The sequence below is a fragment of the Uloborus diversus genome, chromosome 1, assembly GCF_026930045.1.
Source record: "Uloborus diversus isolate 005 chromosome 1, Udiv.v.3.1, whole genome shotgun sequence".
Taxonomy (NCBI): domain Eukaryota; kingdom Metazoa; phylum Arthropoda; class Arachnida; order Araneae; family Uloboridae; genus Uloborus; species Uloborus diversus.
The window spans coordinates 21061338-21088661 of record NC_072731.1 but is presented as its reverse complement, the minus strand read 5'-3'; the positions used below and the strand labels follow the sequence as shown (position 1 = coordinate 21088661).

At 32.9% G+C, this 27324-nt stretch overlaps 1 protein-coding gene across 1 annotated transcript in view; it reads left to right on the top strand.

The window, feature by feature from the left end:
- Positions 1-27016, top strand: part of LOC129234478 (lethal(3)malignant brain tumor-like protein 1) — a 44696-nt gene extending 17680 nt beyond the window's left edge. The window contains exons 8-15 of the mRNA XM_054868479.1: positions 2477-2702; positions 7086-7397; positions 9103-9193; positions 11985-12125; positions 16919-17167; positions 18505-18554; positions 21528-21799; positions 26775-27016. Coding sequence (XP_054724454.1) covers positions 2477-2702; positions 7086-7397; positions 9103-9193; positions 11985-12125; positions 16919-17167; positions 18505-18554; positions 21528-21799; positions 26775-26906 — 1473 coding nt within the window. The 3' untranslated portion in view covers positions 26907-27016. The remainder of the gene's footprint in view (positions 1-2476; positions 2703-7085; positions 7398-9102; positions 9194-11984; positions 12126-16918; positions 17168-18504; positions 18555-21527; positions 21800-26774) is intronic.
- Positions 27017-27324: the final 308 nt, after the last annotated feature.

Below are 27324 nucleotides of genomic sequence, written 5' to 3'. Positions count from 1 at the left end.
TCAGCTCTTCTATTATTCTTAAAGGGTAAATTACATATCTTGTTTTCAATAGACATAGTACACTTCATAAATTCTGTTTCTATTTCTTTAGGTATCTCTTCTAATAACTGATTTTTACTTTATGTCCAAATATTTAAAATTTACATATCCAAATGTGCGATGTAGCTTTTCTTTTAATGTTGATGTTTTTTTTGGTTACATTTGCAAATATTTCATAGTTTGAAACATAACTTACAATTCTATATAATTTTTCATCTTACTTCGCTATTGCTAATAATGTGCCATCAAAACCATAAATTTTTGAGAACCATCCTTTTGAAACAATTTTATGATTGTCATTAATCTTCAAATAACTTAATAAATTTGCCTTCATTTCTTTAACATAAAATACATTTTTCAAAGTTACTTTGGATTCAAGGTCATAAACAAGAAAAGGGACTTTAATATTTCCAACCTTTGTCGCTTCTAACAACCTTCCGTTACTAACCTTTGCTATAATTAGGTTCTTTAATGTTACTTGACTTTCAAACTATTAATCACTATTTACTATATGATCGGTATGCCCGCTGTCCAGCAACCAATTAATTTCATTTTTATTTGTCATAATCCTTTCATCCGAGCTTGACATGTTACTTTCAGTTATTGTAGTATGGAAACTTTCTTCTAACTGATTATTGTTTACACTGTGGTTAAAGTTCGCTCCATGTGCATGATGATTACCAAAACTTCGACATTGTTCCTGATAGTTCGCAAGGCTTCATCCATCGTAACTTTCGTAACCTCTGCCATGATAATTGACTTGGCTGTTGCCATACCAACAGTTCTTTTTAATGTGTCCAGCTTTTCCATAATTGTAACAAGTATTTCCTTGTGTGCCCGATTTCTATGTTTCAATTTTAAAAGCATTTGATTTTTCCATTAGAGTTCGTTCGTTACCATCATTTTTCTCTTTGAACGATTTCACTTTAATTTTGCTTTTCAAATATTCAGCTGTTCTATCTTTTTCTGGTAAAACATCGATTAAATCGCCAATATGGCTATAGTTTAATGCTAATGCTCTTAGCATATAATTCAATATCTCTTGTTCTGTTACGGAAGCACCAGCTTGTTTTAGGTCGTTCACACACTTTTCAAAGTCATGGAAAAAAAACTTAGATCAGGATGATTCTTTTACTTCACATTTTCTAAATTATTTTTACGTACAATTTGCAAAGAAGTGGAAGTTTTTAAATACATTGTCAAATTTGGCAATAATTTCAGACACAGACTCGCATTCATGGATGTATTCCAATTGCTTATTTGTAATAGCGCCATAAATATAATTTGTCGCTTTAAAATCTTTTTCTTCCCATTTCGCTTGATCGTCATTTGCGTTAACTATCTGTTAAACTACTTCCTTACACTTTTTGAACTGCAAAAATTTCATCATTCTTGTTTTCCAATTAAAATAATCTGAACCGTTGAAAAGCGGTATACCAGTATCACTACTTCTTGCGTATGCCATATTAGTTTTCTTTCTCTTATATCACTGTTTTTAAAGCAACTTACTAATAAATCTTCTTGATCTTTGATAGTTTTCAATAACTACTGCTTCTGCTACCATGTTAAGTGAACTCTGTTAATTTGTTAAGTTACTTGAAGAAAAACTAGAGTGCCAGATGCATTTTTCTTATTTTTTTTCACAAAAGACAACAACGAAAATATAACGAAACTAAAGCAACAACCATTTTAAATAAAGTTAAAGGTTATAGATGTTGCCACAATGGTAATGATAAATGTATCATAATTTAACAAAAATAGTGAGCCATTTAATCAAATCAAGACATTTGGAGGCTTTTAATTCTTTCTTTAGACACGGCAACAACAACATTTAATCAAATAGAGTGTATATACAATATCTACATACAATACAGAACATGACACTAACAAAAATTTTTGCTCGTTTGTATTGAACATAAAGAAAAATGTATTAAAACTTCATAAAATTATGTTTGGATTTTCGACATTTTACTGTATTAAATAGGTAGTGCCATCTCTTGCTGCTGATACATTTTTATCTGATGCATTTTTTTTTCCGAAAAGATGTGAAGCTTTACAACTCCTTCAAAAAGCATTCCGATCTTAAGGATTCCAAATTCAAGTTCCTCACACCATATTTATACATAAATTTAATCCTTCTCACAGCAAAAAATCTGACTGAAAATATTTTCAATGATCTGTAGACCTCCACCCGAATTTCCTCTGGCGTTGTCGTGAGACGAGATTTTTTGATGTAAATGTACATGTAAAAATGAATTCTTTTTTTATTGAAACATAACTGAATAATAGCAAAATAAAAACAATTTGTATTTTACTGCTCTGGAGTAGTTTGCGCAGTTAATTTTTAGAAAATTGCAGTAAAAATATAATTTTGTTTATTTTTTTAAACATAACCATCTTTAATCGATAGAAATGTTAGTAATTTTCTTATGTATAGAACCCAAACCCTAACTTCAAGCGTGGAATGAAACTGGAAGCTGTTGATAAAAAGAATTCATCATTGGTTTGTGTAGCTACGATAACAGATGTCATGGATGTTCGTTTCCTCATTCACTTTGATGGTTGGGAAGATGTATATGACTATTGGGCTGATGCTTCGTCTCCACACCTCCATCCCATCAATTGGTGCCGAGATAATGGCAAAGTATTAACTCCACCAAAAGGTAATTTGGCTTTGTTCTGAAGATTGATTCAAGTAAAGAGAGTAGTTACTAAGAAATTTATTTTATTCTATTAGAAATGTACTTACTGTTCATGTAAATCGTCTTTTCATAAGCTTAAAAATGATGCAAAAGAAGAAAAAGTGAATGTATTTTTACTGGGGCAAGGCAGAGTAAGCGATTTTTCTAAGTTTGAAGATTTTTTTTTATTGATATATATTTTTAAAATGATCTATGCACCCAATTTATGCCAATTTGGCAGTGTTTAAGTTCTGGATTGTACTTAGTCAAATCCTGAAATTTGAAATACCATCAAGGAAGGAATCTCTTTTTACTCTCGCCACACAGAAAGCTGCATTAAAATTAAGAAAACAAAACTTTTTTTTCTTGTAAATAAAAGGGAAATTAGTGTGATAGATGTTATTGGATGCTACTTGTTGGGTGGTTCATTGGTGTCATGTCCATGAGATGAAACAATTAAAAATATTCTTGCGCAGATAGCACACATTTTGCGATGTTGACAAAATTGTCAGTGTAAAACTGTCCACTGAAGAGAAACTCCCTGATGAGAGTCGACTCTCAGAGTAGCATGACAGTCAAAAATTCGGTCTGGGCTAAGGGGGACTTCTGGGGTGTTATAAAGACGATCTCATACTGTCGTAATTTTCTTACCTCAATAGTGTTTAGTTCATAACTGTGTAGTTGCCTTCGTAATTTCTCCACTTTCATTTATTTCACATATCTGATGGCCATTCTTGATAGCTTTTCCGTTTAGTTTGAATCTCAAAATAGCATTTGCATCTTCCTCTGTGTTACCAACGTTTTTCACAGATTTTCTCCAATTTCAATTGTACACTTTGAAAATTCAATTATTATGGGAAATCTTTTTTCTTTGATGAAAAAACAGCATCAAATTTAGTGCATTAAAGGATTGACTAGTTTAAAACTTCCATGTAACTGAATTTTCACAATTGAGGTAGTGAGAAGCAAGGGGATGCAAGTAGCAAAATTAAAATTTTGGAGATAACCAGCACAAATGGTAGGTGAACCTCTCCTCTGTCTTGGGGCAAGAGATTGTACTAGTAGCCCTGGTATGTGCTGCTGTACAGCACAAATTATAATAAATTCAATGAAAGTCTAGGACCTTATTTTTAAATGCGTTTTATTCAAAACTTGAAAATTTCATCTTACATCCCTTTGCCTCATTTGTTTGGTCAAAAACAATCACTTTAAAAGTTGCTCCATTGCCAGTAAAGAAAGCATATTCTGGAATGGTTGACATTAACCACAAGAAAATATTAGACATTAAGAAAGTGTTAAAATTACACGTAGTAGTTTTCTGACTTTTTGTAACGAAATTTGTATAAGGCACAAACAGAAATGAACTAGAAGAAGATTCTTGAACTCATGGGTTTAATTTAGCTTTTAAATTTCGTTATTTACTGTTAATTTTTTTACAGTACAGAACTATCCAAATCCATTTCATTTGAAACACATATAATGAGTTCTATTTTCAGATCTCAGAAAAAGAATTATTAATCTTCTCCCTTGTCATAGGAATCTCAATGAAAGTTTACCTAGGATCTGATCTTTAAACGCATTTTACTCGAAACTTAAAACAGTCCACTTGCATCCCTTTGCTTCTCACTGCCTCAATTAATAATTGATTTAATAAGTCTTTTTTATTTATTTTACTTTTGATGGTAACTTGCCTACATCAAACTTGTTCTTTGCTGAATAATGCATGCAGTGTTTGAGATTCCAAACCTATTGAGCTTGTAATTTTTAAAATTAATTTAGCTACACTACCCAAAACAATTAAAGGATATTGAGATTTTGTGTTGATCTTGAATGTAGAGAACTTTTTGGATGATTGATACATTATTGGCAGATGTAATAAATTATGTGATACAAAAATTACATTTGTTTGGCAAAAAAAAAAAATCCTTTTTTAAAAAAAAATTTGGGTACAAAAGGGAAGAAATGCACTTTGTGCATATGAGAAAAGCGAATAAAAAAGTGGTGTTTTCCTTAAAAGAAAATTGCTTTTAGTACGGGGTATAGTAACCCTCAACGGCCAGCAACGTAAAACACCCCTCAGGCATGGAATCAATGAGGCTATTAATGAGGGGCTGGGGTATTTTGTACCATTCCTCCTGAAGAGCTCTTTCCAGTTCTTGAAGAGTTTGTGGAGGTGATAAGCGTTTAGAAACTTGTTGCCTAGAATATCCCAAACATGTTCTATAGCAGGGCTGTCCAACTGATATTGCCTCGCGTTGCCAAGGGGGGGGGGAGAGACAATGAGGGAAGAAGACATTTCAGATAAGCAAAACCTGCCTGCAATTGGTTAACAATAAAGACGACTCTCACTGACTCTACGGCCTTTATTGATTTCGTAAAAGAAATCGAGAGCTTGCTCTCGTCAATTCTCCGCTCTTTTCCGTTGATGATATTTATCTGACTGGTTTTCCCATTAAAATGTAAGCAAATTGTTTTATAATCCTCCAGTTTCATTGTTTTTTAATTAATAATTCAACTATTAATTGTTATTGTATAAGAGGTAAGAGGTTATTTTTCAACTTTTTCAAACTGCGGCCCGCCTGGTGATCAGTGACCGTAATTCTGGCATTAGGGCTCTTTGCAGTTGGACAGCCCTGCTCTATACGGTTTATATCTGGAGAACATGCTGGCCATTCCATTCGTGTGATTCCTTCCTCCAAAAAAAAAGGAAAATCATTCATCAAGTTAGAACGATGTGGTCTGCAATTGTCCATTAACATGAAGTCACCTCCAATTGCTGCGGGGTAAGGCACTACAATAGGTGTGAGGATCTCATCCCTACTTTGACGATCAGTCAGAGTTCCATTCGGAATGACATGCAGATTGGTGCGCCCATCAAAAGAGATGCCAGCTTGTACCATTGCACCACCACCAAATCTGACACTTTGTACATGAAAACTGGATAATTTCTATTGCCATGCTCCCTCCAGATGAAAATATGCCGTTATCAGGATGAAGGCAAGAACAGGACTTGTCAGAGAAAAGAAGATTGCTCCATTCATTTCTTCTCCAATTCACTTGCTCTGTTAAACACTCCCTGCAACGCGACGGTGCCTCGCAGCTAATGTGACACATACATACCATTGGTCGACGAGCATACAGTCTTACAGTGTTAAGGCGATTCCGGACAGTTTGTATCGAAATTGTGGTGCCAGAACCCGAACAAAGGTGTGATGTAGTGGAGTGGCACTCATACTTTGGTGCCTCCAAGCCGCTGAAGCTAAATAACGGTCTTCATTGAGTGTTGTTGACCGTCTGTGACTTTGCCCTGATCTTCGGCCAACACTTCCAGTCTCTAAAAAACGTTTCCTTATCCTAGAAATCACACTTTGCAAAACTTTAATAGCTTCTGCTGCCTTGGCTTGTGTTTGACTCCCCTCTAGCCTACCTACCACTTTAGAAGCTTCTGATTCCATTAAACGAGTTCGTTGAGACATCAAACTCATTGAAACAACGTGCTTACTGAATGTCAATCATTCTTTTCTGCTTTGTCTTACAATTAGTTGAGCGAAATCTCATTTGTTGCCACTAAAACGTCGTCTTCAATGTCAAACTCAAAAAAATTTGCATACTGCAATGTTTGAAATTAAGAAAAATTTGTATTTGTGACTCCCTTCTTTGATTCTATGCAAAAAAATATTTGCCAATACTTTTTTTGTGTGCAAGACTTACAATATCCTTTAATTGTTTTGAGCAGTGTATTTTAACTATCTGCTTTTTTTATGTTTCATTTTTACAAAAAATTAGATGTGTATGAGTTTGATTTAATTTATTAAATAAAATGACATTGGCAAACAGCTGCATTATTTATTGAATCACAGCTTTTAATAGTGCACTCTTGAATTGCATGCGGCTAAAGATATGTAAAATGCCAAACTTTTGTGGACATGAAAGACTTGAAAATCATGACATGTAGAACACCAACAAGTGTTAGAAAAATATTGCATCATATTTTCCTGTGATGCCATCACAGCAAACTTTTAAAATGTATTTTAAAATTACAAATTGTATTTTATTTTGTAACTGCACAGCAAAGTAAATACTATGCCTTAATTGTTATTTTAAGTCAGTAGTTGTTGTCAATCTGATTCTTACTTATTTCCCACTATTAAAGATTGATTTTGAAGCTTTTATAGTGTGTTGTAAAAAGTTTTGTCTGATGTTGGAACTGAATCAGCAGATTGTTTTGTTATGGTCAAGGTTTCAAGCAGTCCGAACTACTCCTTGAAAAGTTTATTCTATCATTCAATATCCCCTAAAAAAAATCTGATTTCATGTATGCACAATAATTTAATGTAACTTATTAATTTTTTATTAAAATTTTAGAAGTAAAAGACACTGCCACTTTCAACTGGACGAAGTATTTGTCAGATACTGGAAGTGTTGCTGTCACACCTCGAGCTTTCAAACCGTGTTCACCGAATGAATTCAAGGTGGGCATGAAGATAGAAGCCGTAGATCGGCGGAATCCTCTCCTTATTCGTGTTGCCACCATAGTTGACAGAAATGATCACAGCATCATGATTCACTTCGATGGCTGGTCAACCGTCTACGATTATTGGGTGGACGATAATAGCCCAGACATACATCCCATAAACTGGTGTGCGCAGACGGGACATCCTCTCGAACCTCCCATTGGTTAGTTTCTCTTCAAGTTCATTTAAATTGTTTTGTCATAGAGGACTGGCAAATAGTAAAAAAATATGATGATGCTAGATTCATATTCAGTTAGCATATTTGCCTGCACGGCTAGTTGTGTTACCCTATTTCTGATAGAAGAGATAGCAGAAGTTTAAAATTATTTCTGTAATGATTTTCAACATGATTTAGAAAGAAATTACAAAGAACAGCAAAATTTGGCTCCCCCTTCCATCTTTAACTCCCCCTGCCCCCACAGGGTCGGAGACTTTCAGTATATTTACTAATTAATTACTTCTAACAAATTTCTTACTGATCAAATGCTGGCTTTCTGCACTTCCTCAGTTCACTTTCGTTAAATAATGCAATGAGTATGTCATACTGCATATACGTAGTTCTGCAAATCTTCCTCCGATTTCTTGGTAAGGGGCTGTCCATAAATGATGTTACACTTTTTTCTCAACATTTTTGACCCCCTCCCCTTTGTCTCAAAGTGCTTTTCATAAACTAATTTTTATAAACATATTCGTATTAAACAATGCTTTATGTCACACTTCTTACTTTTCCCTCCCCCTTGTCACAATTTTACGACCCCCCCCCCCAACCCTTTAACATCATTTGTGTTGTAATAATCCACAAATACTTCTTTACTGTCCATCAAGATTGTCGCATTCATTGAAGAAAGAGGAAGTGCACAATCCTTTCGAGTCAGTTTGAAATTTGTGAATGGCAAGTGCTCCATTTTTTGCCATGAAAGTGCATGTTTGAAATTCTGTAACTTTTGATTGGTTGATTACAATATAATAAAGTAGCATATCAAATTGAAGGAAATTTAAAGCTCTACAACTTTGTCTTTGATAATTTTCATGAATACTGATCTTGTGAGGCACTAGGAGCAAATATTTGATAAAAAGAGAGAATTTTTCCGAAAATCGTCGATTTTTCATAGCATATACCCGGAAAATTATTGAAAATTTGACAAATATGTGTAGAAAGTTTCATAGTAAATTTATTTAGCTTGAATTTTTATTTTAAATTCATTTTTTTCCACTGTTTCCGACTTTTTCTCGAAAGCCCCAAATTTTCTTCCTCCCTTCCTCCCACCTTTAGCTTACCCCCCCAGGGTCGAGGACTTTTAGTCTGTTTACTAATTAACTACCCGTAACAATATTCTGAAGTCAAAAATTATCGCATATTCCATGCACGCTACACCACTGTTTTGACAATTCATTGACTGGACTATATCCAGTCTTTTGAAGTTTGCTGCAACAGGACTTCACTGTATTTTGTTAGAAGGTCAATAACGAGTACTATACTCTAAGTATAAAAGTAACAAAAAACGAAAATGACTGTTGTTTCAAAAATTTCGCTATGTTCAAGTAATTAAATTTTTCAAAAAAAGTATTTTTGGTTCAAAGACCCTTTTTAAAAGTTTAAGTACATTCGTACTCAAGTTTTTTAATTTTAATAAATCGCATTTCATTGTTACATTGATAACTAAATGACCCTCCTAACTGATTTAGCTAAATTTATTTTAAAAAGAAACGGAATTGCTTTTGACAGTGGGAACTTTTGCAGTTTTGCTTTTGTTGCTCTGCAACATAGTCATGTGCAAGCATGTTAGTCTCTCTTAACTCATTTTTTAAATTATTATTTATTAGCTTTCAATGTAAATAAATAAATGTTTTTTAAACAATTTTTTTAGTCACCGCTCCAGGCCAGCCTGGGCCTTGTCCTACAGCCGGATGTTTGGGTCAAGGACATATCAAAGGACCAAAGTATACTACACACCATAGGTGAATATGAACCAAACTTTTTTTATTTTGTAACAGGATAACCAGTGACCTATATTAAACAAACTGGGGGGGGGGGAGGTATTCTGTTATTATAAAAAGAAAATTTTGGGAGTTAAAAAACAGCCTATGATTCTCAATTAGTAATCAAATACATGTGAAACTTGAACCAACTATTCAACTTCAGTTGCTCAATTAGTCAACATGAATTGATTTTTTTCTCTTTGGATATTAGTTAACTTTGTAGAAGATGTGGAGAAACTAGTTAAGATAGACATATAATTATTAGGGTTTCCAATTCCGCGCCAAATTTAGTCCCGCGGGATTTCGGGATTGTAAAGTGCCTATCCCGCGGGATTGACTTCATGCTTCAAAACATTTAATTTTTATGATAGAGAAAAAGTTGTGCGTTTTAGACTGCTTTTATTACTTGAATGAGAAGTCTTCTTGAATTCTGTACAACAATTGTAAAGCACTACAGTCAGATCCTAATTAGCAGCTATCGCTTAGTAAGCAAAAGTGTGCTGCTCGTATGGGATGGTAAAGGATTTTTACTCTTAAAATGATGCGCTTGATGAAAACATGTGTTGTGGCTGCATTGCAATTGGCTTTACTAAAATTAAGAAATTAAAAAACATTTAATTTTTATGATAGAGAAAAAGTTGTGCGTTTTAGACTGCTTTTATTACTTGAATGAGAAGTCTTCTTGAATTCTGTACAACAATTGTAAAGCACTACAGTCAGATCCTAATTAGCAGCTATCGCTTGGTAAGCAAAAGTGTGCTGCTCGTATGGGATGGTAAAGGATTTTTACTCTTAAAATGATGCGCTTGATGAAAACATGTGTTGTGGCTGCATTGCAATTGGCTTTACTAAAATTAAGAAATTGGAAAGCTAAAAAAAAGCTCCCCATTAACTTTATCACTTTCTGAAATAGATTTTTCTTTTCTTATGCTGGGTTTTTGCTCAAGAACTGCACATTTCTGATAGTGTCTGTTGGATATGTGTTTTGCTGCATCCTATTTAACTTGCATTGATAATACCTATGTTGCTTCATTAACGTTGTTCACTGTATCAGTGAATTTGATTCATTGCAGCAAGGGGTGAATACTGCTTGATTTTCCCATTTCACCAATTTTCAGTCTCAGTAAAAGTGTTTGGATAACTTCGCTAATTTTACCTCTCACTTTATTGGGGAATTCAAAAACATGAGCAGCTTCAGGGGCGTGCACGGGGAGGGGAGGGGGGAGAAGGAACAACTGTTGACCCGAGACAGAAGGTGGCCCAATACTTTTAAAATGATGGGTGAAATATAGGGATAAACAATATGAAGTAGGTCCCGTAAAAGTTATTTGTGACGGGCTCCAAAATTTATGTGCACGTCACTGAGCAGCTTAACTTACTGCATTGTCAAGAGAGTTATCCTGTGTTTCATACAAGTTTCTGTCACCCCTTTTAAAGTTGTGCCAAATGCATAAATAATGTCAGATTTTTCATTGCTTTCTTCTTTGAAGTGAACTTTTTGTAACTTTTAGATTTTGATTGTACTTACTAAAGCTTACAGAAGTACTCCAACATTGCATTCAAGCTACTCAGCGGATTTTAGAATATGTAACACACTTTCTCTATTTTTTTAAGCGTAATTTACTGGATTTTAAATTTTAGTGATGCTTTTTAAAACGCTTATAAATTTTACACATTTTCTCAATTGATGAACGTATTAAAACTTTGAATGAGAATACCAATTCGTTCTCAGAAAAATATACTCTATTTTTATTGCATTCTGAAATGGTAAATCCAGTGTTGGTCTTATGAAACAGTTTTACTTGCTCTTCCTGCAGATATAAACGAGGAAGAAGATTCAAACTTCAGATGATGCTTGTGAAAATAATTATTTTATGAGCGGCAAAAGCTGAAAAACACTTGAATGAAAGAATTTTGAGAGATTGCGAGCAAAATCCCACAGTACTATCCCGCTAAAAATCCTGTGGGATTCGGGATCGGGATTGGAAACCTAATAATGATAGGTTTTAGAGTTACATAAGGGGAACAAGAATCGGTGGTGGATAAAGATGGCACTATTGGAAATATAGTTTAATCCTTATTATGATGATGTTAGGTTAAAACTTAAGCCCAAGTTTTTGTTTAAAAAAAAGCTGCATAAGTTTTTGTAAAAGACCTGTGGCTCCCTCAGTCACTTTTCAGTATGGAGTTTCAAAAGTGCAATTTTAGGTGATCATCAAAGATGCTATGAAAAGAGAGGAGTGTTGAAGGGGCTTTATCTGGGAAAATTTTCGGTGTTCGAAAAATGTGATTGTAGGTCATCTTTGATGACATTAGAAGAAGGTATGAGGTTCAGAACCCTCTTCCAGAAACGTTTTGATATTTAAGTTCCAAAAATGTACTTTTGAATGATTTTTTGTGATGTTAGGGTGTGGCGAGATTCTGTACCTTTCCACCCGTTTTATCGGAAAAATGTTGAAATTGGAGTCTTAAAAATGCAATTATAAGCCTTTTTCGTTATCTTAAGGGATGGAATGAAACTAAAAATTATATGTATGTAACAAAACTTAAATAGCAAATGAATTCTTTTAGGTAAATTCAAAATTTTAAAGGGGGGAGGGGAAGCTAACCCTCTTTGTGTACGCCACTGAAAAAAACCTTTTTGTTAATATTTTAAAGAAATACTTTGAAAATGAATGAAAATGTTGGCAATTACTGTTTGTTCTCACGGGAGAAATATATTTAGTTTATTTTTTTAAGTTAAATGTACTTATTTTTATTAATTTTGCAGTGCCTTCGGCTGTCCATATTCACAGATAAACCTAAACAAATTAGACAGTGCTTGCCAAGACAGAGTTATTATAACAAAAGAATCTCTTAATGAGTTCACAAAAAAGATTTCTGATCAGAGCAGTGCTACAGATGGTTTGAGGTAAAACCATTTTCTATTTTTGTAATTTAATTGAGTTGCATCTTAAATGTCAACTATTTTTACATCACTTAGTTGTCATATTCAGTAAAATAGATACTGTTTTGGTATCAAGCTGTTTAGTTTCTTTCATATTTCCTGTCACATTTTGTCATTTGTCTGTTGATGAATTCTGAATTCCATAATTTTGTTGTGTTCTATAACATTAAATTTTTGCTTATCTTCTTTAAGGCTTAAACTTAACTACTATTGGTAGGATTGGGTTGGTTGTTTATTCAGAATATGATAATGATTATTTTTCTAAATGTTTGTGCTATTGTAACAAATTGATGTTTCAAGAATGCTTTATTATAAAATTCCAATAAAACTTAATCAGGTGGCTTCATTTATTTATTTTAACAGTTCAATCATAGAATGTATCATGTGGTTAGTATATATTTACATTGCTTATATATATATATATATATATATATATATATATATATATATATATATATATATATATATATATATATATATATATTTTAGGGTGGTTCTTATTTTTGAAGTTGTAGATATTTTACATGACGCCCCCTCAATTTGTTCCATTGTACAAATAACTGATCCTTGCAAAATTTTAAGTCAATCCATGAATATTACCTGTGCCCCTAGGGCCCCCTTTTTTGAGTTTCGAAGAAAAAATTGCGGATTTTCTCATTTTTATGTGAAAGTTTTCTATAGTTTCATAATTAAAGTAATTTTGAACCTGAATAGATGTTGCTACTTCCAGACTGACCATTCTCTCACTTTCACTGTGTAAAATTTTACAAGTTACAGAGGCTTCATGTACACCAATGAACTTGGGTCAGCCATACCGCTATTTTCCGCTCGGTTCAAACCAAGCGGCAGGGGAACATTTCTTTCAACCGATATAGACACCAGGAATTCTTAAGGCCATTAATGAATGACCTAGGCCATTAATGAATGATCTTTGACGATAACAAATTGCCTCCTCCAGGCTTTGGGGGTGTTGCTTAAAAACACTTCCTGTGTATGTTATAGGTATGGCCAATAGGGTCCCTAGATTTCAGTGCTATAAATATAATACTGGCAATTATATTTTAATTCGTGTTCTTTAGTTATAAATATACTTAAATGTTTATGCAATTTTTAATTCTTGAAGTATAAATTTTGAAAAATACTCGATTACTCTAACATAAAAATATACTGTATTTTCCATACCTAAAATATAAATTTTAAAAATGTCCACATCGGAATAATGTAAAAGTTTATACTTAAATTAATTTTCTTCTATTTCAGTAGCCTTTATTATCATCAAATTCTTCTTACAATTCACAAGATTTAGAAACCGAAATGGGTATTTATCCTAACTAGTTGAAACTTTTTTCTATATCTGTTCTACTACTACCAAAAAAAGCTTAACAATTATTGATATCGGCTCGCCTTTCATCACTGTTAGACAAATGCCGTATTAGGGACAAAGATGCTGTTCATTTATTAACAGCCTATGTAGATAAAGTAAATTTAAATCCAAATGACCTTGTGATCAATTGGACATCCCTTAAGAGAGCAAGAGAAAATCTTCGAGACGAATCAAATTTCATGAATTTAAATTTAGGTTTTTTAGTTATTCACTGGGATACAAAGCTACATCCAAATGTAACTGGAAAAAAAAAAAAAAAAAAAACGCTGATAAACTGGAAACAATTTAACTTGACCTTACATAAGAGGAAGCCCATAAATGCTGTTTTACAGTTAAATGCTGTATGAAGATATGATTTTTCGCAGCAACCCAATTTAGGCTAATTTAAATAATATAATGTGTCTAAAAAAACTAGCAGTGTACAAAATGATGACAAACATGCAGCAGAAGCAGTGATTGAAAAATTCATAAATCACTTATGGTATTTATGGGATAAATTAGTAGCTTTGTCCGTATTGGATGAAGGAATTAACTTTGAAGATAGGAAAAAACTACTCCAAAAAATGCTTCCTGATAAGGAAGAGGTGTCTTATGACGTATAAGAATTTTCAGATAACAGTAGACGATTTGGAATACTTCCTTAGTAAAGATCTTCCTCTTTATATAGTCAATACAAATCAATAAAACTGTTTGATAAGTTACAAACACCAAAAGTTGTTTTCCTATTTGATCCTGATTCGTGGCAAAATTAAGGAAGCTATTTAAAGGGAAGAGATATCGTTAAAATACACTGAAAGTTGTTAATGATACAACAGAAAGAGGATCACAATTAATCGTAGAATTTCACAATCAATTTACCAAATTTGAGTCACAAAAGCAATTTAGTTTACAGACAGTCCAAGACTCGGAAGAAAATGCACACAATTGAAATACATTGAGAAAAGCATATGATTAAGGTAAAGTTTCTAAAGCACCATTTCATTCTTATTCAATGCAAAATCTTTAGATGAAATGAAGTAATTAAAAAGATTAATTTTAGTGCTACCTCGCTGTAAAAATATTTTGCAAACATAGGAGAAACGATGTACGGGGTCTGAAGTAAAAACTCGAAGATTTGTGGAAAAATTATCAAAAGTGTTAAAGTTCACCGCCCTAGGGGCACGTGTTATTATTAACCGATGGAGTTCAAATTTTGCACAGATTACTTTTTATTATAGTGTCACAAAACTAGGGGGCGTCACTTGTTGAATTCCGAAAAAAATATTTTCCCAGATAAATAAGGACCACCCTAATATATATATATATATATATATATATATATATATATATATATATATATATATATATATATATAAAATGTATATATTTTAGCCACAGAACAAAAGAAGTAAAACATTTTTTTTTTTTTTGGAACAAAATCCATGCCAACATTTTATGGCAAAATATTGTAGGTTAATACCAAGCCAATTCATTTAGCATGGTTGTAAATTTTTACTGGTTTGTCAATTGCTGTTGGGGGATAAAGTTGCTGTATTTGAAATTATTAGGTTATTTGATTGTAGTGAATTTTAAGTGTGCTTATTTTCTTCTGAAATTGAAAGCAAGTGTTGATTCAAATACAAATACGACGACCAGCAACAGGCTATGGGCCCAGCTAGGTTGATCCTATTCAATTTACAATCCCCAGTGAAGATCAATGGCCCTCTTAAAACCATCTACTCCCTTACTCATTACCGCCTCTTCCAGTAAGCTTTTCCAAGGTTCCACTACCCTGCTAAAATAATAATATATCCTAATATCCATGTTAGCCTGAGATTTAAATAGCTTATAACAATGACCCCCTTGTCCTGTTTTCATTGCTAAACTTTAGCCCGTAACATCTTTCATTTTAATAAAGTTTAAGCAACTGAATCATGTCCCCTCGGTTTCTTTGCTCAAGACTACATTTTTAGCATTCTAAGCCTGGAATTGTAGTCTAAATGAGAAAGTCCATTTATTAGCCCTGTAGCCCGCTTTTGAACCCTTTCCAGTACATTAATATCTTTCTTAAGATAAGGAGACCAAAACTGAACAGCATGCTCCAAATGAGATCTTACCAAACTTCTATATAAGGTCAGAAGAACTTCTTTAGATTTGTTTGAAATTGATCTATTGATAAACCCAAGCATCTTATTGGCTTTGTTACTAAATATGCTGCACAGTTGACTAAACTTTAAATCCTGACTTATTAAGATGCCCAGATCAGTAACGTTTTCTACCTGACTAATGACTGAACCATGCAAATAATAACTTGTACACTTATTTCCATGCCTTAAATGTAGTACGTGACACTTCCCAACATTAACAGCCATACCCCATTTATTAACCCACTCCGTAATATGATCTAGATCCTCTTGCAGCTGATTTTCTTGTTTTTCGTTTTCTAGTCCCCATAACTTTGAGATCATCAGCAAAACAATTCATGTTCCCAGGAATATTTTTATGAATATCGTTCATAAAAATAATGAACAAAACAGGCTCTAATACTGATCCCTGAGGAACCCTGCTTAAAACCTCACTCCATTTAGAGTAATTTCCCTTTACAACTACCCTTTGTTTCCTTCCGGTCAGCCAGTTTTTTACTGAAATGAAAATTTTCCCTCCTATTCCTACATCAGCTAATTTGCTAAGTAGAGCAACAGGCGGTACCTTATCGAAAGCTTTTTGAATATCAATGTAAAGCTTCTTATTGTCTAAAGCCATGGTAACTTTGTCATAGAAATGTAATAAATTAGTTGCACAAGATTTACCTTTCCTGAAACCGTACTGAAAACTACTCAATAGATTATTAGTCTCTAAAAAATTTACTATCCTAATTTTTATCAATGTTTCAAAAATTTTGCAAACCACCGAAGTTAGACTCACAGGTTTCCGCACTAACTTTAGACCCTTTCTTGAAGAGCGGTGTAATGTTAGCCAGCTTCCAATCCTCTGGCACTGTCCCCAAGTTATAAGAAGCATTGAAAATAATTACAATTATATCTGCTAATTCCTCTGCACATTCAACTAAAATTTTTGGATAAATATTATCTGGTCCCGGAGCCTTAGTCTCTTTAATGTTTTTCAAATGAAGTAAAATGTCATCCCTGGAAAATGCAAAGTCCTCAAGCTGTACTATAGCTTGTGTCTTGCTGGTGTCAACTGTTGAGATACAGTTGTCGTTAAAAACACTCGAAAAAGTTATTAAGAACACTAGCAATATCACTATCGTACTGAATTAAAATTCTGTGCTCATCAACCAGTGGCCCAATATAACTATTCCATTTAATTCATTAAAATTTGTGGTATTGTATATTCATTCTCTTATTTTTATCCATTAATATCTTTCTTTTAGGAGGTGTCCTACGCCTGGTTGTAATGGTGTTGGTCATGTGAAAGGCAAGTACTCTGTCCACCACAGGGTGTCAGGGTGTCCCTTGGCTGAAAAGAATGCCCTCAAAGGACAACAGAACAACTCCACCCCTACACAGAATAACACGTCTCTCTCTTCTACTCCTGTAGCATCTCCCGCAACTTCCACCACTGATACAAAGACTCCAGAGTCCATAAAAACCAGAAATGGTGTTGGCAGGGGGCGTAAAAAGTAAATCTTTAATATTTTGTATAGCTGTAGTTCTGTTGATTCTTCTTTTTTTTTTCAATGACTGTAAGGTTTTTAGGGGGGGGGGGGGTTACCCTTGGTAAAGTTTTGTTATTTTTTTAATGGCAAGAGCTGGTCAGTCATTCAGAGGAGAAATCTAGAAAAAAAGGGACAAACGTTCCCCCTTTTACAGAATTTTTTTTTTTAAATTAACCATCAGTTTTAAGCCTGTATATATTAGACATATCTGATATTAGGTTTTTAAAGGTGAGGATAGACTCGCTTTTAGTTTCTGAATGAAAAGAGGAATCATAAGTAGCCATATTATTCGCTTATTTTAGACTTTTGTGTGTTTTTTCACTAAAATTTTTAATGTTTTTTTTTTTTTTTTTTTTTTTTGCTTTTTTCCACTAAATTTACAAATGTCCCAAAATGTTGTAAACATTTTTAGTCATAGTAAGTAATTTTGTTTTTAGAAGAATGATACAAAGAGAGAGTTCTTCCAAATTGCTTCCATGCATCTAATCAAATATTTATAAAAATTTAAATTAAAACAGTATCAAGCAGTATTCATCCACATTTTTGAGGTTGTGTGATAGTAGTGTTAAATATTTTGAAAGAGGAAATTTAATCTGTGAATGATTTTTATTTCACTTCTTAGGTTCTGTAAATAAAACAGAAAAAAAGTTAATGAGTTAATGATGTTTTTCCTCTTCAAAGAAACTCGAATTGCAAGAATTGCTCGAACGCAAAGGAAGACTTTGCCCTGATTGAACCTTGTTGTGGTATTTCCTACTAATTGTAAATTATAATATAACATGAAAATTTAGTGCATATATTTATATATTAATTTTACTTTTTAAAGGAAATACATATTTTAAAGCAAACATTGAGCCAAAATGTGAAAAAATTGAGCAATGAAAAGTAACACAAGTTTGTCATCCTATTTGTGACATAAATAATATTTTAGTAATTCTTGTGAAACTTTGTGCACAACATGTTGCAGTTTAATGTTATCTGCAAAAGCATTACTTTTTTTTTCCAGTGTGTGTATGACTTTAAATTGACTTCAATCTGTCGTGTACTTTAATGGTTGCATTCACGAGTTGAGTCAAACCCTGTCAGACAACCCAACTGCTGAATAAAGGCTTCAATCTGCTGTTCAGGAGTCTGGCAGATGCTTGAATCGGCTAGTAGCCTAAAAATAACAACTAATACAAGCATTAGTTATTTGTCTTCTTGTATTAAGAGTTCAACTGTATATCAAATTATGTGGAATAATTAGTGTAATTTTTTTACATTTGTATAGTGTTTTAAATTGAAACAAATTCTACTTCTAGGTTCAAACTTCCAGGTACAGGATTAAGAGGAAGACCTCCAAAGCATATTAGTAAGCTAGTTTTTAAAATTCCTATATAATTCTGTTTAAAACGCTGTACAGAATTGGCATGTGTAACCCATTGAGCTATAACACTAAGAGGAGAAAGAACTTCCCATTCTTCTACACTGAGGCTCACAGTCTGAATTTCGAGCGAGTTTGGCAAAACCAATTGCATTATAAAACATCTTGTTTAATGGCAAAAGACCGCTTCTTTTGCCACAACAATTTGAATATATTAAGGATTTGAAAAATGCATGGCAAAAGGCTTTACATGATAAAACTTGAGTGTAAATGTTAAAAGTGCGATTCTTTTGCCATACTCGCTTGGGCAAAAAACGGGCCGATTAGTTCGCTCTCCTCTTAGTGTTACAGCTCAATGGTGCAACCACTTTAAGTAAAATATGAAAAATGCTTTTTAAGCCTTAAGATTTGCACTAAAAAGTGAAATAAAATTAGTAAAGGAAGGTGGGATACCTCGGACCTCTATTTTCACTTTTTAATTTTTAATTTCATAATTATTTGCCAAATCTAAATACAAATACCTTTAGTTAAAACTTTATGATTTTTTACACAATATATAGTTATCTTAAAAAATTATTTAAATTATTTCAATTACATGAAAAAAAAAAAGAATGCAAATAGTACCGAGGTACACCATCGGTGGTGTACCTTGCGCCAATGACTAACAGGTAAAGAAAACATGATTTTCAGTTAGAACATCACTATTTATCAATAAGTAAACCACATACAAATTTAGAAATACATTTTTTATTTGTTTCAAAGATAAATAAAAGTTTGATGCTCTAGCTTTTGAAAACCATAGTAAAGATTATTTTTTTAAACTACAGTTATTTTTAACCAAGATTGTATTTGGATAGACCAATTCCTAATGTTAACTTCTCGAGCTGCCTTTCAGATCCACCAGATAGTATTTGGTGTGGTAGCTTGGATATGATATCGCTTTTGTCAACTTCAATCAATGGTAGGATCTTCTCTTCTGAACGTCTGACAGTTTGGATCTTTTTTCAGATATTCAACTTCATATCCCATCATCAGCAATAGAAATAATCTCTGCAAGAAAATATTTGGTAGTTTTTTTTTGCTAGCGAATTTCACCAATACAAAAACACCAATCTGAATATTGACATCATATGGATCTTCTTGCTCATTAAAATCTTCCTCTGAAATATCGGGATTCCTCACATAAATCTTCAGTATTCTCAAGTTCAGACTGTAAGGAATATTAAAGTTTTCTGTTAGATGGATTGGAAGGGGTGTTTTACCATCTTAGTTTACTTTACTTTTTTCATTGTCCTTTTAGCCTTTTCTATTTCAAGACGTTCTTTCTCGAGTGTATCGGTCAAAGTACAAGACTTTCTTTTAGGTTTCCTAAGGCTATTAGGTCCCCACAGAATTGTTTTCTCGGTAGTGCATTTGAATAGAGCCTTATTTCTTCAGTAATGACAATGCTTGGCAAAGAAGTGCCTATTAGCTTCAGATGTTGACACTCCAGTAACATCATAAAGTAAAAATCCAGTTAAACCATCGTCCAGTTAACCATCACCCAGTAAAATTTTAGGAGTTGTAATAACTATGCAGAAGTGTGTACCTTGGATTAGTCCAAGATACACCACTTGGTACTAAAAAACGAAGTAACTGACCATTATGTTACAGTTAGGTCTAACTTTATTTTAAGCACATGGTGTTATAGTTAGAACATGACTGTATAATGCATGGCCTTTATTTCAGAATAAACAATATATGTTTCATCATAAAAAAAAAAGGTAAAAGTATCTGGAAAAACTTACTTATGAATGGTGGATTTCTTTTTTCGATAATGCTTCAATCAGATGAGCTTTCAACTAAACAGAAAGGTATGCACTGAGACCTCTAGTAGTAAATACTTTAACTACACCCATTACTATTCAACTATGCTTAATAAACAGAGCTATAATCAGCTTAGGTCCAAGGTACACATATGCCCGAGGTATACCACTTACCCCTATATGATTTCTAGATTACAGCACCCAAAACTGTAGTTAATCTCAATATCTTGATATTTTGGTTAGTTCTAAAGCAGCCAATAAAATTTGAATTAAAAATTAAGAGAAATAGAAATATGGGGAGTATAGTAAAAGCTATTTGTACAAATCTGTAGACATCCTATTTCGTCCCTCAAATTTGTAATTTGAATTTTATTGGCAGCTTTAGAATAGACTGAAATATAAAGATATTTTTGAAGTTTAAAACAGATTAACCTATTATTTATCCTTATTTGAAAAAAAAAAAAAATCACTTTTGTTGTAATATAAATGTTTTGCACAACTGGAGAAAATAGTTTATATTTACCACTAATTTGCTCTAACTATTGCAAGTGTTTTAAGCTCGAATTTAAAAACAATTTTGAAACAAGTGTGTTGTGAAATAGGAAGTATTTAAAAATGCATTTAAACTAAAAACTTGACTTGGATCAAAGCAAGCCTTGACTTATTCTTACTTGCGTTGAACCTTCAAATTAGAGTAACTACATTAAAAAAATTAACTTTATGATTACTATTGCTTTTCAATGTGTTTCGCAACAATTAAACACCAGAATCTGCAGTCATGGCGACAGAGAAAGATTCAAGAAATTAAGTTGATATGTTTCAAGTTTCCCTTCAAGAAAGTCATTACCTCCTCCTTCCAAGTTTATTTTCAAATGACATTTTATATACACTAACTGTAAAAAAAACAAAAAGTGCATGTATTCGGTAATGAGTTGCATAAAAATATGAAATAAAGTCATGATATGTATTGGCTAAATTATTCCAAAATGCAATGTTGTAAAGAAGTGATTGTATATCTTAACTTTTAAATCTTTGTTCCTATGCCTTGCTAATTGATAATTAAAAGTTCTCAAAAGGAAAAAAATGGAGATTTTTTCTGCATATTTATTTCTTTTTCAATTTTTATCTTTTAAAAAGTCAATTTCTAAATTTACAGCAGAGCTTAGGCTGGAAGCAATGAAAAAAGCTCGAGAAGCCTCTGAAAAGAAATTGGACATTGAAGAAAAAGTTCATGATTCCGTGTTTAATATCCCTTTTACCACACAACCTAAAGAGATGCCACTGACGTGGGATCATAGTACAAAGCTAATTCCTGGTTTGGGCTCAATTAAAGGCTCCGCCGTGGAAAAGTGGTCAGTCAATCAAGTTGCCAAATTTGTCTCATCTCTGAAAGGATGTTTAGATCAGGGCAAACTTTTTCGGGAACAGGTGAGAAACTAGTTTTTATGTTGTGTATATTTTCCTAGATTTAATTTTCTAGGGTTGCCACTGGCAACTAAAAAGGCGACTTTTGCGACTATTTCTGACCATAGGCGGCTATGACGACTTTTCTGATCAGAAACGGCCTAAAAGCGATTATTTTTAAAAAAATTTCGACTTTTTACAATTTTAGGCGATTTTTTTTCATAATTTGTGATATTCATTGAAAAAAAAGAAGAAAGAACAATGGGTACCATGTTGTCAACACGTGTGTATCTGCGATTTCAATCCTTTTGCATCTTGTAAATATTTTTATATTTTTACAATTAGACGTTAGTTTGATTGTATGCTACCTTATATTAACACATTTTGGTTTTATTTTAATAACTAACAAATTTTACAGAATTTTGGTGACAAATAAATGCTATTCAGTTTAAAGAGCCAATTAAAATCAGAGTTCCTGGCTCAACTATTAATACAAAAATAAAACTATTCAAAACTCTTATTTTACTAATTATTTTATATGGCAGTGAGACATGGACAATTAAAATAGAAGAAATTTGGCTGTTCATTTTTGAAAGAAAGATTCTGTGGTCAATTTTAATAACAAAGGGACTATAAAAAATGGCGTATGGGGCACACAATGGATATAAAAATTATCTGGTGGAACTAAGAAAATTGATATAACAGGCTTTGAAGGAAAATGTTTATTGATTATGTAACTATAAACCCCCAAGAAATGTCTTAAGTTTTCATTTTTTGTCATCAAATTTTAAAATTAAATGTTTAAAACTTTTAACTATGCAGCTACAGTGGCTCCCAAAAGTGTTCGTACACCTACGATTTTCAATGAAATAGGCCATTATCCATTGGTTAGAATTAATATTTCGGAATAGGTATTTTATTATAAGATCTATGATCTATACTTAACAAAACTACATGAAAATTTTTAATAAAACATTAAAACATAATTTTAAAAAAATCAAAAACCAAAACTTGCCGGAAATTTTATCTCACAAAAGTCTTCGTACACTTTGAAAAAATGTCAAAAAATTAGTAAATAGTCTAACTTTTTACAAAGTTATTATTTAGTAGAACATCATGCAGTATCAACAAGAGCTTTTAAACGTCTGGGAATAGATTTCGTTGTTTTTTCTTTCTTTTTTTGCGTAATTTCTGAGTAAGTGTTCAACCCCAGTTTGAGTCTTACTGTTTCTAGCTCTATATTTGTTTCAAAGCTGTATTTTCGTAATCTAAACCCCAGATATCTCTAAATATGTTACATTAAGTTCAAATCTGGAGATTGAGGGGGTATTTCTAAGCTTAAGGACAATTTTTCAGGCACCAAACGCAAACGTGTGCTTCTTATCGTTATCTCGATAAAAACAAAGTTGTTTCCGATTGCCAAGTTTTGGGCTAATAGTTTAAAATTGCTTTTTAAAATATTTAAATGAACAGCATGATTCATTATTTAATCAAAAAATTCCAAATTTCCAAGTCCTGATGCTGTAATGCACCCTCACACTAAAACACTTTCACCGTTCTGATTAACTGATCCAACTAAGTTCTTCAGATTAAATTCCTCATTTTTTCTTTTATTTACAGTTATATAACAATTTAACCCAAAATGTTAAATTTATTTTCATCTATAAGTAAACGTTGTTCCAAAACGTTTTGAGCTTATTTATCATTGATTTTGTGACGGAAAGCGTAAGCTTACTGTTATTCGCACGAACAAGAAAATTTCTGCAGGAAGAGGTCCCATTTAATCCAGTTAATCAGAGAACTTGGCGAACAATTTTAAGTAAAAATTAAACGTAAAATGTTTCATTCAATTCTGAAGAAATTTTATCAGCACTCAAATGTGTATTTTTCATAATTATTTTAACTGTAAACCTCCGATCACGCATTGTTAACTTTGCCAGTTGACCTTTTCTTACCGTGTTTTCGATCCTATTCTTGTCTTTAAAGCATTTTATCAAGCACTTCACGATAGAATGGTATAAATTACCTAATTTAGAGACATTTCAAACCAATTTACCGCTACTGTGAGTAAACAATTCAAATTTCGAATGGTGTTTGTAGTGTTTTTCAAATACCAGTCATTTTAAAGTAATAAGCACAATATTAAGGAATAAATAAACAAAAAATTAAAGCCAAATGACTTTTAATGGTCAACACAATGCAAAAATAATAAAAAACTGACATATGATAGTTTTAATCATGAATTTATTCGAAAAAATTTGAGTGTACGACGACTTTTGTGGCGTATTATTTCTCCGTCTCTTCATTTTTTGACAAATTCAAAAATAAAATCTGGCAATATTTTGAAAAAAACTACTGAGTTTTATTCAGAATGGCATAAGAATGGTGTGAAAAAAAATTGGACTTCATATTCAAATTCAGTTTTGCGTTATTTTGGTTTTACTACAAAATTTCAAGGTGTACGAACACTTTTGGGAACCACTGTATATGTTTGTTTTAATTACACACAAAATCAATTAAAACTTGTTTTTAAAAACAGGGTAAGTATGTTTAATTGACCTTGTAATTAAAAAAAATACCTTAATTAAGTTTTCTCCTGACTTAGTGACACTTAAAATGTAATATTGCACGTAACACCTTCATGACATTACCTGAGAAGTAACTTCTGTTTTCAAAACTAAAAATACTAAAAATAAACTAAGTAAATGTTGGAATAAATATTAAATCTGAGAAATTATCTTGTATTTACTAGATGTAGTCATGTTTCAAGGTGTATTGTGTGGTTGTGTCACGCAATGTAGTTTTTGAGTTAGCAAATAGAAAAAAAAAAAAAAAAAATTGGTAAAAGCAAATTCATGGATTCAAAATGCAACTCAACTGTTCCTCTGAGGAGACTATTTAGGCAACTATATTTGAAATTTTAGGCTACTAAAGCAACTATTTTCAAGTAAAATTTTGATTGCAACCCTAAAAATTTCCAACAACCTTTTCAATTTTCCAAAAAAAAAAAAAAAAATCCTGTAGTTCTGAAAAGGTATTTCAGTTTTAATATGAAGTGCATATATAAGAACCATAGAGTGTTTTCCACAAAAGCAGCTTGTGATTACAAAAATCTCATGATCAGTATAAGGAATGCACTGTTTTTGATATTGGCAACTTTAAATGTGTAATAATTTGAAAAATTGAAAGTTATGTATTCTAAGATACCCTTTTATCCTTCAAGAATGCCCTTTTTCGTTTTTGTTTTTTGGGAGGACCATGGATTAGGTTGAGCAAAAAATTATTGTGTCTGTATGAGCTAACACATGTATCACATTGACTCTATTTCAAAGGTAATTTAATTAATGTGTTGCTAGTTAAAATTGTACATTGTAAAAGCTTAAAAAAGTATACAAATGGCAATTTGTTTCTTTTTTTTGAGCAATCACGATTGCTTATTGTTCTCATTTGACAGTCCTTGACGTTGGGATTATTTTTCAGCTTGGACCAGCAGCACCACCGCCCACCGGCGCGGCGGCGGCATGGCTGCTCTGTTCCTGAGCACTGTCCCCCGGAATCCACTTGTGCTGGGTGGTGGTGTCCATGTCCTTCACACGCATGCTCATACACACTCGCCAACGCGTGAGCGCCTTTACACACATACACAGGCCTACGTGCACACACTTAAGCCTGCACACACACAACTATACACACATAACCACCCAGGAGGAGGGACATGCTTGGGGGGGGGGAGCCATTTCTAGAAACAATAACTCTAATGAGTAGGGTCTTGTCGCAACTCGTGATTGCGAAAAACATAATTTGAACTCAAAGTTTCAGAATTCAAATTAGATTTTTTTCCCCCCTCTCTTGCTAATGTTACAGAGATCGAGAGTTTTACACATTCTATCTAGTTCCCATGAAAGTTTCAATTTATCACGGATTAAAGAAGAGGCAAGGTTTATTTCGAGGTAAAAAAAATGAATCCCGATTGCTAGATTGCAAGGAAAATCTCCTTTTTTCTGCAATTTTCTTCTCTGAAATAGTTTAACCGTGTGACGGAAGAGAGACAATTGCCAGATGTGCCATTTTGCTTGTCTAAAAGCAGAATATATATTTCATTTTTACTTCCTTCAACTGTTATAAATGAAAGAATTAACTACCTAACTCTTTTGAGCATAAAAAGTCGTGCAGTCCACTGGAGGAAAGGGTTGTAACAAAAGAAAATGTAGATGTTCTAGAAGGTAGAGGAGTTGCAGAGAGGAACTCCCATCCCTGCCTCACCACACAAGATGCACCTAGGAGAGGCCACAAGTCTTAAAATGACGAGGATGTGCTAATAAAAGGTTATATTCAGTTAGCAAATAGAAAGGAGAAATACTTATCACTTTGGGAAGTTTTCTGTGAAGATAAGATGAAAAAAAGCTTATCCGAGATTTGTGGAGACTTTTCTTGCTACTGGAAGTTGCATCAAAATTTTTTAAAAGTGTCTGGGTATAATGTGACTGGCTTCCTTGTAGTGCACCCTGGATAACGCCGAATCTTTCATCGAGAGCTTTGGTTGGAGAACGACAGCTTTAGTCTTATATCTAAAAGAAGTGTGCAGTAGGTGTTGAAATTTCTCTTATGTGAGAGGGAGATGATGCACCCCATCCATATCAATGATTGATGTAGATCTGTGGACAAAAGATCATGTCCTGTTCGCAAATAGCAAGAATAGTCTCTTGTGCGGTGGTATGCTATGAAATGATGTCTCTCCCCCACCCCTCAGCTCCCATATAATCATTCCCTTTAAATGGTAGTGCATAATAACTTATCTTTCACTCATGCTTGAAATTGATTACAGCACTTCAAGGCAATTTAGCATTTTATTTATTTATTAAATCATTTTCAATTTCAATTAAAAGTGTTTGAGGTTGTTTTAGCTTTCATATCAGAGAATATGTAAGCAGAAATCTTGAAAATGTGTATATTCCAACATATTAAATTGAATGAGCCTTTTGTGTTTTTATTTTTGCAGTTAGTAGATGGTGAAGCATTACTCCAAATGAAGCAAACTGATCTGATTGACATTTTACACATGAAGTTGGGACCAGCGTTAAAAGTGTACAGTAGCATCGTAGCATTTAGAGAATCGATGAAACTCGAATGAGAGATTGAATGTGATCCAAACTAGTTTGTGCTCAAATGTAAATAAGGAAACAAGAGTCCATAATTTGCTCAAATAAACATTCTTTGTAAATAAAACGGACAGTATGCTTAACTCGCCAAATGACAGAGCTCCTCATTTTTTATGTTGGTTCCTTAGTTGGAGCCTGCTAAATGAACTATATTTGTGCCGAAATGTGTTGCCGTGTAAAGTGTTAGAAGATCATTGTTGTAATTTATTTTTTTAAGCAAAAGAGTACCAATGAAGTATCATTGAGAAAGATTGGGAAAGGACTTCATGGCAAGTGATCAAGGATCTGGGTGTCATCGCCATTGTTTTCAGACTGTTCCTCCTTATTGCGGATTTTAGGTCTTGTGAAGACAGCAGAAAATGAGTGCAAAAATATTTAAAGAAATGTGCA